At 45.6% G+C, this 13,726-nt stretch overlaps 1 protein-coding gene across 36 annotated transcripts in view; it reads left to right on the forward strand.

The window, feature by feature from the left end:
• The window catches only part of Myt1l (myelin transcription factor 1 like), a 407,676-nt gene that overhangs the window by 316,076 nt on the left and 77,874 nt on the right, over positions 1-13,726 (forward strand). For all 36 annotated transcript variants that reach the window (XM_075984142.1, XM_075984156.1, XM_075984147.1 and 33 more), the window contains 3 exons: positions 1,532-1,639; positions 5,436-5,650; positions 12,967-13,217. In XM_075984142.1, the coding sequence (XP_075840257.1) occupies positions 1,532-1,639; positions 5,436-5,650; positions 12,967-13,217 (574 nt within the window). The remainder of the gene's footprint in view (positions 1-1,531; positions 1,640-5,435; positions 5,651-12,966; positions 13,218-13,726) is intronic.

The raw sequence follows: 13,726 nt of genomic DNA on the forward strand, positions 1-13,726 counted from the left end.
GAGCGCTAGCTGATAGGCGTCCCTCCTTTCCACTGGAGACTGTTGGACCTCATACATTGCTCCTAAATAGTCAGTCAGTTGCACCCATGTACATGAAGGTCAAAGGCGTGGTTGTTCTTTTTGACGATTAGATTTCTTCAGTTATTGACTTCCTTGGTATAAACGAGCACTATTTCCTTACAAGAGGGAAGCCATAGCTGCTTACAATGATGGTGACCAGACGAGATCCAGAGTCTATCACCTTCCCACATGGAAGAGACCCAGCAAGGGTCTATCATCTCCCCACATGGAAGAGAGTATCTTTTGTTTGCATGACAGACAATGAGCTAGAACCCAGCAGTGTTAATCCAGATGACTAACTTGGCCGCTCTTGAATTCTGATGAATCCCTTGGCCAATAGCATGGGCATCATTAAAATGTGAACAGATGTCCCAATCCCTGGTAGGGGCACACCAGTGGAGTCAGTACTCTCCATCAATGGCTTTAGCTGGACTACTGCTGAAAATATACATGGTAAACGTCACATTCTAGACGGTGACAAGTCCAGCTTTCTTCCCTATCCTTCAGACATTATCAGAGATGCCAAGGTCCTCCGAGAATACAGGTGATACCAAAAGACCAATTCTTTTTGGAAGTGGCAGAATGTGATTCTGTTAAGGCTTGTTCCATGGCTTAGGTTTCTTCCTAAACACATGAAGCTGTAAGATTTCTCTTAATTCTTGTCTGACTGGTTAGTCACAACAAGCATCTTGGTTACTGGTATTAAGTTTATAATAAAACAGACCACAGCTCTATGCCCGGTGGACGGTCTCTGGTACTAAGTCTGGAGGAGCTGACAGTTATGCAGGAGATCCCCACACAGTCCTGTGCAATGAGCCCCCAGTGTCAGTGCCACCTTCTGGCTTCAATACATATGTGCACATGGACGGATAGCCACACACATCTAGAACACATGGAGGCAGCATGCAGATACCATGCTTTCCTGAGGAGCAGGTCAAACAAAGAAGCCTCACCGCTTCCTCTGCCCTACTGACCACCTGAACTAGTTACTAAACTACGCACATGTAGTCCTGGGTTGTTCCTATTGCACCTCCCTTTCTCTTTCCTTCCCTTCCTACATTGTCAGAATCCCTGACACCTTGCAGGTAGATGTCTCTGTGTGAGCAGTTCAGAGCGCCATCTTCTGGTACAGCCATGTAACTGCCACTCTCGGGTTTGTCAAAAACTGTCTGTAGCTGCCACTGCCCGTCCTCCAGAAATGGCCTATACTCCAGAATCTTTGCCTGGAATTTTAACCAGCTTGTTTTGCATTTGCTTCTGGGAATCTGGCATGCTCACTGGAGAGGCCTGCTATTGCCATCAGAGCTGTGTGCCAGAGCCCAGGAATGCAGAGTACCAAGCAGGCTGGGAAATTCCCTGAGTTCCATCTACCTCACGGTCTTCTTGGCTGGCTGAGAGAAAAATGTAGTGGGTTTATCAGTGTGTGACAAGGCATTTCTGACCATTAAATTAAATCTTTCTATCACTGTAGCCTCTCTGGATGCCCTATTGCTGCTGCAGAAAAACTGGCAAAGGCCCAAGAGAAACACCAGAGCTGTGACGTGTCCAAGTCCAACCAGGCCTCAGACCGCGTCCTCAGGTACTCGACAGAAGTGTGTCATTCATGGAATTCCGTCAGAATCCATCTAAGACACAGAGCATGAGGAGTGTCTGGGACATGCCATATTAGAAATTGAGACTTGTGCCTTCCCTTATGCACGATTATGCGAAAGCCTGGAGGTCAGTGTAACTCCCAGGTCTCCAGGGGCTCAGTGTGGCCTTTGAACTGAGAGAAGTGGATATACTTATATTGTTTGTAGCTCTGATAATTCATCATTCTAGGAATGCTAAATCAAAGAGAAGTTTTAAAAATTAGTAGTGTTAGTACCCCAATGTAATTGTATCTCAGTTTGGAGCAAGGTGCATCCCCTACTTAGGGATGGCACTGCTCTTTCTGAAAATGCAAGAAAGATGAATCACGGAAGTTTCATGTACAAAAAGTCATCAAAGCTGCCATCACCTTTTATCCTTGCACACCCTAAGATGTAGGTGGAAGTAGGTGGCATCACTGCCATCTGACAGGCAAGACACTCAGAGTGTAGGGCTCATGACTTACCTGAAGTCACTTAGCCCCACGTGGTGACATGGGGGAGGCCTGAGGAGCAGGACTGAACTCCCATTTTCCAAACTACGACCATTGGTAGAGGAAGACATCACCATTCCTCACCGGCTTCACATGCATCTCATGCCATCCTCTGGCTGTCAATGGACTTCTGCCCTCTTCCTCGGTCTCGTGACAATGTCTTTGTCTCTGCACATAGGTGCTAGCTGTCATCCCAGTATCCACATTTGAATACACTTGATTAGGTGGATGCCACATCACAGCCAAAACTCAGTGCTAGCTCTGAGGCAGACAGGCTGTCTCTAAAGAGCCATGATGAGTACTTTCCCATAGGCACAGCATTTGGCTTCTGCTAAATGTATTTTTTTGGGGAGAAGTTATTTGGAGAAAATCACTAGGCAAGAGGAAGAAATGTCTTTGTGTCCTCATTTAGTATTTCATGTTTTTTTCAATTAATTAAACTTCCCTTCTCCTGTGGCAACAGGTTAAAATATTTATAGCAAATTTAAAATATTTAAATAAAATAAGACAATTAAAAATAGATATAACCCCTCTATTCCAAAATAACCCCTCTCTGACTTCTGATATTCTGTACACTATGATGAGAACTTTGAAGAGTCCCTTGTCTGCCTCTCAGGTCGCTTTTGCTGTCACAGTCATTTTGCAGGACAGGACCGAATAGGAAACAGTTTATAGGACTTCTCCAATGGTAGCATGAGGGTCCCCTGTACCAAAGAAAATGAGGGAAATTGTGAGCGTAGTTTATAGTTAGAAGAATTTACTCATTTTCTCCTGTCAGATTCGGCCAGTTGTGAAAGGCGGAGAGTCCCACGCACAGACCTTTCACGGCTGCCCTGCAGACGCGGGTGCAGGTTTGAGTCTCCCTCCTCCATAGCAAGTGCTGAGCTTGGGTGACTTGAGAAGCTCCTTGGTCCTTTAGACTAATAAGACATACAGGTAGCTGCAAATTTCACCTCCCTCCTGAAGTTCAGAACTGAGGTACACCCTATCCTACTGTTTCAGTGGCTTTATGACTCAGGGCTCCTCTGAGTTGGTGCAGTGGACAGATGTCCCCAGCACCACATAAACAGGAGGGAGGGGACAGTAACTACAAAGGCCAGAACTTCATGCATTCATGAAGCTCTGTCTTGCCTGATAAAATGCTCTCAAACAACGGCCTAGCTATTGTATTGCTTCGGCAAGAAGTAAACGGGCTGAATTGGTAAACTGAAGACAAGCAAGCTGGTAATTTGAGGCTGCATTTTACCCAGCCTGTGCTATCATAAAAGCGGCATAAAGATACTTTGGAGTAACAGAAAAGCCAGGTCACCTAGAGACGCAGCTCTGCGATAGACTGTCTGCCTAGAATTCAGCAGGAAGGGACCGAAGGTGTGACCCTATCATACACTGGGTTCAGTCTAGTACGACAAAAAAATAAATAAATAAAAGCAAAAATAACTATAAAATTTAAGAAATAATCGGTGAAAAAAAACAGCTTACATATATGGATGAATATCATCAAAAGTTATAATAGCCAAAAATGAAAGACTATCGTTCAGTAATGTAATATTCACATTCTAATACCATGCAGTGAGAGCTGCTTTTAAAACCTAAGCAACTAAAATATATGGCAAATGCCATGTTTAATTCGGGGCAAAAGACGTCCAATTTTAAATACTTAAAAATTATACCAAGATTTCGGCAGTTTTCAACAGCTGCCATTTCACACGTCGGGGCCCAGCACGCGATGCCCAGGGAAAGGTGGGACAGACCGTTCTTCCGCAGAGAAACAGTCGGTGCTTCTGGCCCTGTTTCGGGCCTAGAACAGTTAGTGTTTCCGGCCATGCTTCCGGCCGAGGAGCAGACCGTGCTTCCTTCCGGCTGAGGATCGCATGCCTCGTTTCCGGCCGCACTTTCACAGAGAAACAGTCGGTATTTCCGGCAGCGATTCCGGCCGCGCTTTCTTCAGGCCGAGTTTCCACAGAGGAGCAGTAGGCGTTTGAAGAGCAGCATTTCCGGCCGAGTTTCCGGCCCAGCTTCCCTCCGCGGAGCAGCGTTTCCTACCTAGGCAGGCAGCGGTGTTGAGGATGGCGAACCGGCAGTATTTCCCAGTGAGGTACGGCAGTAGATCCGCATCCTAACAGGACAGAGTTTCTCGTCCTTTGTAATAGACCTATCCATGGAGTCACCTTATGTTTTTTTTCGTGTGGAAACACCCATTTTTCTTGGGATCTTATTTTTTTTTAACGCTTCCCATAAATCAGAATTAGAATGGTCAATAAGCCCTCCTGAAATTAAGGAAGTTTTAAAATAGATTTACTGTTCGAAAACGATGCTGGTGTGGGGATGACTGCAAGCACTTTTAACAATATTTTCCCTTAGAAAAATGTGAATCAAGCCGGGCGGTGGTGGCACACGCCTTTAATCCCAGCAGAGGCAGGTGGATCTCTGTGAGTTCAAGGCCAGCCTGGTCTACAAGAGCTAGTTCCAGGACAGGAACCAAAAAGCTACCAAGAAACCCTGTCTCAAAAATAAAAAAAAAAATTGTGAATCAGTGGATGATAAGACTTGAGATTGACAGGCGTAAACACCTATCCATTCATATCTATGCTGTAGAACAGACATTGGTTAAAGAGTAGAAGAATCACTTATGTCATAAGTGATTTCCACTTAATGAAATAGACAGGACAAAGAATAAAGGAATAAGAATCAAAAATTTATCCATTTTAATATTTTATCCTAAAGTATAAAATAAAGGAATACTAGATAAAAAAAAACATTGAAAGATCATAAATATTTGATCAAAGGTTTTCCTACAGCTCCTTTTTAATACCCAACTAAATAAATTCTGTCCAATTCTGTCTCATTCTATGTCCCTAAGTGTTTTCATTTCCTGTGTTTGGAGGAAAACTTCACAGGAGTCAGGGTCAGTTTGTCTGATTCCATTCCCCTTTTTGACCTCCACAGATGCAGTGCCTCCCCTTCGTGTATCTTTTCCATCACCCTCTTCCGGAGAGTGAGAGAAAATGATAGAACACATTTTAAACATTTCACTTCTCCTTCTTACTTCCAGTATTGGCTTTTAGGCAGACACTTTATTTGTGATGTATAACTAAGTAAGACTGTCTTTTTTTGGGGGGGGGCGGTTAAGTCATAATTTGTAAAAAGGTCCCGAATCATGAAGGAAGTCATATGTACTAGGATAGATGTGATTTATGTTGCATGCACAGCCATGAGAAAGCAAGCCGTTGTTTGTTGTCTGTTTAATTTCCAGGCCAATGTGCTTTGTCAAGCAACTTGAGATTCCTCAGTATGGCTACAGAAACAATGTCCCCACAACAACACCGCGCTCCAACCTGGCCAAGGAGCTTGAGAAATATTCCAAGACTTCATTTGAGTACAACAGTTACGACAACCATACTTATGGCAAAAGAGCCATAGCTCCCAAGGTGCAAACCAGGGACATATCCCCCAAAGGATATGACGATGGTAGGAGGTGCACACTCTTATACATGAGAGACACATTGCCATTAATGATGTTGTTGTTGTGTGTATCCATGTCCTGCAGATCAGCCAGGGTTCATGCTTACCCAGTGGGGGCCAGGGGCACAGCACACACGGCACAGCCCTGTGCTGAAAGCCGCTAGGCCCAGGAGGGGCAGGTGGGCACACCTGTGGATAGGAGGGGCACAGTTTTCTGCAGTGACTCCAAGGCCCTGGCCTCTGGCTATTTATATGCTTTAGAGAACAAGGCCTTAGGCTCTCTGTGTTTTGAGGTGTGGCTGAGCTGGTACATTTATTCAAAAAGCCTTTTTAAAGGCAAATACCCAAGACAAGTTACACTGGAAGAAACAAGTTGAACTCTTTTAAGAAGCTCCACATTAACAGGGCTTTTCAAAGGTACACATGAGAAGCCTCTGAGGAGAGGTCCTTTCTCAAAGTCTATGCACAGGCTGTACCCTAGACCAGTGAAGGCGGAGTCCCTGGGATCCTCTGTATATTAGTATTTCTTAAAAGATATCCAGGGCTCTTGATACACAGGCATAACTATAACTTCCACCCAGCCAGCTCTATGAGTTCCAGGCCCGAGTTCCTTCTCTATCTGAATATTGAAGAGGAAGGCCAGCTTCAATGCGGACACTTGCCCTGAGCCTTAGAATCACTGCCTTTTTAGAGCTGATGGCACAGATTACTTACAAGACACCTGATGATGTCAGAGTCTTGCTTGATACCTTCCTGTAGATGGAGGAAAAGGGGCTTTTAAGGAATCAGGGCCCTCTCTGAAAAAAATAGTCTGGGGATTCAGAAACTTGTTAATAGTTCAACATGAGCTGCTACATATATTTCTAAGCTGTGTATTTTTCTTACAGAGAAAACAAGTAATTTGTTTAGTGAATGAAATTTAATATTTCTTTGACATATCATATTGATTATCCATGGGTATCAGTTCTGTAATACTCAAACAGAAATATACATAGAACAAAGGTAGGGCAGCCGGTGTCATAGAAATAATTATTTTCAGGGTTTTTTTTTGTCTCTTTGGTAATAATTACTTGTTGGTTTCAAGTCCGGTAATTCATTCATACACTCAGTTGCAAATGAAGGACCAGAAGAAGTTTATGTTTACACAGATGTGAATGGAGTTGGTAGCCTTTCCAATCCTCTGACATCACATGATTCAGTTAATCTTGGTGTCAGATGATCAGTTTTACACACTTACTCCAAGGCTGTGGCATGTGCTCTGTCACACTGCTGGACAAGACTTTCTCTTTTCAGCTTACTGACTTTATCCTGGGCGCACAGGTAGGGTCATGGCATGGCATGATGTCTTTAGAGCCATACACCCTTTCCTGGTCTGTAAGTGATTCTGCTTGGGCTATGGCTTTGCACTTTATGAGCTACAGGGTCCTGGATCATAGAACCTTCTAGTGTTTTCACTTTCTTGAGAGTAGAGGGGGACCAAAACACTGAGAGTCCCTGCTCAAGGCCACTGTGGTGAGCAGTGGTGATGAGGTGGTTTGTGTATGCTCTTTTTCCCACCATAAATACTGGAGTGAGCAAATTTATTGGGCCTGATTCTCTCAAGTCCAGATAGATATCTGTCTTGCAAACTTGAAATGAGTTACGCTTTCTATCGGTCCACCAGAAAAGACTAATCTATTGAGCATGCTCAGTTAAACCTCTGCATTAGATCAGAAACCCAAGAAAAGGAAGAGCAGCCTTCCACCACAGCTTTCTGGGGAAACAAATAAAAGCTCTAGTTCTCTCCCACTGTCTCTGCTAACAGACAGTTATATCTGAAAAGGGCCTGCCCTGGACGAAATTTTTGAGTCACAAGGCTGTGTAGGAGACCCCACCTAGGAAAGCCATTCCTGTGCCTGGGCACCAAGAGGTAGACCATGGCAGTGCCCTTGTTTGCCTCAGGCTTCTTTTAGGCACAAAAAAATATATCTCCTGCTTTTGGAAAAATGAGAGATTCTATGTCCTGGCCTGACATAGAATTTATAGATCTCAAGGACTGGGAGCACTGGAGGTGCAGAATGGGACCGCTAAGGCATGAGGCCTAGATGTCAGCACTTTATCTGCCTCGTCTCCTGTGCAGCCAGCAAACCTGCCATCAGTCACTTGCTTCTCCCAGACACCTCACCAGTGGTTGCTGTCTGTCTGCCTTCAGTCTATTTGGTCTGTCCTTCTGGGAGGAAGGGTCCAGAGGTGAGATGGAAAATACAGGTGTGTGACGTGTATGGAGAATCAGGATCCATTGTGTCTAAAGGGCTGGATGAAAGCCCCCAAAGGGCAGATGGTGTGCTTGTGCCCAGAACTGGAGTAGGCTTGTTAAATGGGGATACTCATGGTTTGGAAGCACACAGTGGCCTGGGGAGGCCGGGAGGAAGAACAAGGTGCAGCTGTGGGGGCTAAGGAAACACTCTCCTCATTCTCTGTCACAGTGGGGATTGGGACACCTCCCATAGGAAGAGGATGTGTATAGGGTGAGACAGGAGGGGAGGGAAGGGGGCAGTGCAGTCCATGAGTGTGAAGTCTGCATCTGCCTCCCCTATGGAGCACTAAGAATGGCTCTTATGTCTTTAAATTTTAACAAGAAAGTCAAAAGAAGAGAGTCTTGTTATATGTAAATTATATGCAATTTTAAATTCCATGTCTGTGCTTATGAGCCCATGGTCACTTTCCATCTCACCTGTAGTCTAGCCTGCTGTCTAGGTTGGTAGCACAGCCCGGACTTAACACCTGGACCTCATAGCCTCAAATTTTTGCCACCAGGCCATTTTTAAGACAGGTTGATGCCCTGAGTGTTTCATCTTTGGGCTCAATTTATAACCTTAGGTTTGCTGTAACTGGTTATATCCCAGGGCTGCCATGGCTCCCACTCCTGCCTCTTCCCTGAGACTGTCCCCGCTTCCAAAGTCTTCAAACTTCTGATTATCTGTGAGACTTTTCTGTGTCATCCACCAATGCCAGTACACCTTTTTTTTTTAATTTATTTATTTATTAAAGATTTCAGTCTCTTCCCCGCCACCGCCTCCCATTTCCCTCCCCCTCCCCCAATTAAGTCCCCCCCCCCTCAGCCCGAAAAGCAATCAGGGTTCCCTGTCCTGTGGGAAGTCCAAGGAACCCCCACCTCCATCAAGGTCTAGCAAGTTGAGCATCCAAACTGCCTAGGCTCCCACAAAGCCAGTGCGTGCAGTAGGATCAGAAACCCATTGCCATTGTTCTTGAGTTCTCAGTAGTCCTCATTGTCCGCTATGTTCAGAGAGTCCGGTTTTATCCCACGCTTTTCCAGACCCAGGCCAGCTAGCCTTGGTGAGTTCCCAGTAGGACATCCCCATTGTCTCAGCCAGTACACCTTCTATGCCAGCCCTCCCACCTTAGACCAGATGCCTGCAACAGGCAACTGGTTCATCAGCCTAGGTCCTCCCCATTAACCCTTTGTAGCACGGGTTTCTCTGTCTGCCACAGCCATGCCTAGGCCTTGCTTCTCTTCTGCTTCCTCAAAAAGCTTTCTCTTGAGCCTTTTCTGTTAGATTCTTTATGCAGTACCCAGTGTCTGGCTTAATTTGATGGCTGCCTTCCAGTCTATTACAGCAGCCGCCCGTGTCCTTTCCAGACATACTACCTGCCTGCAGTGGAGCTCTGCGTCCCATGCCTGGGTCAGTTCACCAAGGAGCATACCAGTATGTTAGCTCCTTATCAGTATGACCAAGTTACTCGTCCTCAGAGTCTTCAGGCCTTACCATAGGAGTGGGCTCTGAAGACAGCGGCTCTGACAGAGCTGGTAATCAGGCCCTCCTTAGGTCTGGTCCCCCACGTATCCTCTTTTCCATGGAGGATTCTGCATCCTCATCTCTGCCTGTTTGTAGTCCACAACATAGAAGTTAAGGGTTCAGGGAGCCATTTCCCCTTCTGAAAGCCCCTATATTCCTGTCTTTCTGTTTTCCCTGAAAACTCATGATAATATAGTCATGTGTCTGTTCCCTGAAGGAAACTGAAAATGCAAAATATATGGGTACCATCCAAGGAGTGTGGGAATTTCCCCAAGCAGAGTAGGCTGCTGAGGAGGTTCTAACTGTAGGTTTTGTGTTGGTTTTGCCAGTAGGTTTTCAGTCTTTGAAGGAAGCCCATGTTTAGCCCTGGTTATCGGTGATGATATTCTGTCTTCTTCAGTCAGGGCAGAATGTAAGCAGATGCAGCAATTAATGTGGCTGTCTGGCTTTCGCCCACTGATGGCCTCTAGGGGAGAAGCCTTCACATTCTCAGTCCCCATCACCTGTTCTAGGATACAGGATTTCGTCTGAAGTACAACTTTCTGCTAAGAAAAAATAAGGTGTTTTGTGCCACTGTTATTCCAGTCAGACATGAGGGAGAACAGTGACAGGAGCATTCCAGGTAAATGCCCTTACTATGCAGTACTTTTGACCTCAGCACCATGAATGAATGCCATGCTGAGTATCGCCTTAGTGACTCAGACTGACAGTCCTGTAGACATCTGGTAATGTTAGCAGGATGAAGGACATTGCTTTCTTGAATTACTTAAAAGCACTGGTTCTATTAATTTCATTTTTCATAAAACAAAAGTATTATTTAGACTCAGTAAGATGAACGGTGCAGGTGTGAACATCACCCTGGTTGTGTGAGTGATGGAAACGAGCAGGTGCATAGGAAGTTACTGACAAACCAGCCACCTGCTAGCCTGCTACACTGCCTGCTTGTCAGAATGCAGGCATCATCTCCATGACTTCCACCACCGGAAAAGTGCATGCACCACCATATTTCCCTTCCAACTTCAAGATAATAGAAAGTGATCAAATTAAGATAGAGAAAGGCCATCATTTTAAAGATTTATTTTAGTAAAATGTTGCCCATGGGTGTGGTGTTTTGAGCAGATGAAATGCTGGGGCCGGTACAGGGCACATGCCTTCTGCACTGCAGCCTGGGTGCTTCTCTGTCCGCTGCTGCCCTGACAGCCTTGGTGTCTGCATCTGCAAGGTGGATATACAGCAGAATCCACAGGAAGGGGGGAAGCTAGAGAATCTGCTATAGTTGGCCTGGAAAGCAATCACCATCACACAGGATGCTGCAGGACATAGTTAAAATCCCAGAGACATCTGCCAACTCTCTCCCTTAGCTCTGTGCCCAGGTATCTAAGTAGGGCCACCCCACAGCACTGACTGAGTGGGGATGCCATTCTGCTCTGACACAGCCCAACATAGGAAGATCCTATCTTAAAAACGAAATAAGAAGCTATCTAATTATTTTTTTCCTAGACCGGTGGCTAGCCTTCCCCATTTATAAAAGAAAAACAAAATAAACCCCTCTTGGGTTTACAGGTAGCTAGTGCCTGTAATGCCAGCCCTTGATTTGCTGGGCAGACAGAGTAGACTAGATATAGTAGAACTCTTCCATTTCAGACCAGCCTAAGTGATGTGGAGAGCCTTATTCCAAAGACAGCTTAACATGAGTATTGAATTTTTCTAGAATTTTCATGCTTTTTTTATCAAAAATTTTAATGATGCAGAATCATTAACTCGAGTCCACATCCACAGTATGTCAAAGCATGGCAGATATGGCTCGTGTTACCCTCAATGTCCATGTGCAGGCCTCTGCCTGGTCCCCCAGTACTGTTCTTGCTCAGTCAGTCACTCAGCGACCCTGTCATAAGCTGTACTTGGTTCTAAATCTACTGTTCACACCCATAGTTCTACAATCATACTAACAGAATTTACAGAAGAGAGAGAAGAGAATGGACAGGTGGTCACCAACCGCTCATTCCACCTGGTGCAGGAGCTGCCCCTGTGCTCCTCTGAGGCCCAGCAGAATTAATAGTGTGTCCCAGAGACTGTTTGCCCTGCATGAGCTGTATTGGAAACTGAATGTGGGCCCTTGGAAGAAGTTTGGATGAAACAGTTGCTTATTCAATTTGTTTCCTAGTGTGGGGGCTGAGATTAGAATGGGGTGGTCACTCTTATCCCAGGATCTGGTCATCATGGCCCCACCTGAAGTTACCTGAGTTTTATTAAAATGTTTTCCCAATATCATAACTCCTCTGAGTCATAAACAGGCAACATTTAATCGAGACTCACATTACCAACGAGGGTCATTTCACTATGGCTGTTCATTTGTGTTTGGAGATGATTTTATAGTATGAGTTTCAAAGCCTGTATTAGCTCTTTTAGAAGGTTTATGACTCATTTTGTGTATTTTGTCTTCGGAGGACAATCACCAAGACCAGACTCTTGGTTAAGAGCAGCTAATGACCCTGAGGCCACAAACCCAGGGAGCAGTAGCCATCCATAAGGCTTCTCACGGGCACAAGTACAGTTACAACAAGAATGGCTAAAGTGGCCACTGCTCATGAGGGAAATACATCCCTAAACATTGCTCCAGCCTAGCCAAGCTGGTCCATGTATATCCCAGCTTCTAGTGACATTCTCCGTCCCCTGAATTCCTCACTCTGAGGAGGCTGGGCAGGGTCTCTATGTGGACTTTCTAGTCTCGCTGAGAGTGAAGAGAGCTTAACTAGGATTGCTTCTGTGTTAGTGCAAAGGACCCATCCTGATCAATCAACCACGAAGGAGAGACATGCTAAGCAACTCTGAAAATTAACTCTACTCCCAAGTCCTTGCTAACTCTTTATGAAGTGCTGGCATAAAAGGATGCTGATTGAGGGACCTGCAAGGAAAGACCCCTGCAGGCAGACGAAGAGCTGACCCCAGTACCCTCTGGTGTCCCACATTTACCAGGGACATATCTCTGTTCTCAGACATGCCAAGCTCATTCTTCTCTCAAACTCCAGAAGCCTATGTAATAATTACAGGATAGAGGTGTTTGACTTACAGTAGCTGCTATATGTACCCTGCCAGAAATGTTTTCACAAAGCCCATAATCCCTACAGCCTTAGTGGTGGTTCTTGGGGATGCTGAGAATCTTGGTCAAATGCACAGGGAACACTAAACCACAGTTGGTATCCATAGCTACATATGGCTAGAAAGAGTGGTCAGCCTCTTAATGGCTCTACCAAAGGATCAGTCATTTACAGTAGCCAAGCCTGTCTTACCCTAGTGGATAGATGCCAGAGTAGTCATGAGCAGCCTGTCAAAATAAGGTGATTCTCTCCTAAGGTCACCCCAATTCTCTGTTCATTCAAGCATGCACAGTGCAGAATGGGCAGAATCTGGGTTCTTCATGAATAACCCTGATTTCTGTGTGTGTAAAGATGGGTGGGTTTGGACCAGTTGTATGTTCATCATCCTGAGTACAGGGGGTAACCACACTGTCCTCTCTCTCTGCAGCCAAGCGGTACTGCAAGAATGCCAGCCCCAGCAGCAGCACCACCAGCAGCTATGCACCCAGCAGTAGCAGCAACCTCAGCTGTGGCGGTGGCAGCAGCGCCAGTAGCACGTGTAGCAAGAGCAGCTTTGACTACACACATGACATGGAAGCCGCACACATGGCAGCCACGGCCATCCTCAACCTGTCCACACGTTGCCGTGAAATGCCACAGAACCTGTCCACCAAGCCACAGGACCTGTGCAGTACCCGGGTATGCCCAGGGCCTCAGCCGTGTCCCATGGGTGCTGGCTATGGGTGTGTTCACTGCCAGCCCTACAGCGCTGTGCCTCAGAACAGGGGACAGGTGTCTTGGTCTCCTCTGGCTCTAGCTTGTGTCTGGAATGTAAACACAGCCATCCTCCCTGGCATTTATGGTATCTCAGCTTCAGGGTACACAAAGCCCAGGAAAGGCACAGCTTGACATCTGAACAAGAAGGTTTGGTGGTAGCATTGTTAGATAAATGTGAGGCTATCCCTTTACCCAGGACAGGGAAACAAAGAGGTAACATCTGACTGCACTCTTGATAGTCTGTGGTCTCAGCCAATACTGTTAGCTCAGTGGTACCCTCAGTGCTACAAGATTCAAGAAGGGTTCCTATTGTGTAATTTTTCTTATTTGTTAAAGAAATCTAACTTTTATTATCTTTTTATTTTGAGATTATAATACAACCATACACAGTTCCCCCTTTTAAGCTATTAGTTTTGTGTGTGTGTGAGTGT

This window comes from Microtus pennsylvanicus, chromosome 8 (genome assembly GCF_037038515.1).
Source record: "Microtus pennsylvanicus isolate mMicPen1 chromosome 8, mMicPen1.hap1, whole genome shotgun sequence".
In the NCBI taxonomy this organism is placed as follows: Eukaryota; Metazoa; Chordata; class Mammalia; order Rodentia; family Cricetidae; genus Microtus; species Microtus pennsylvanicus.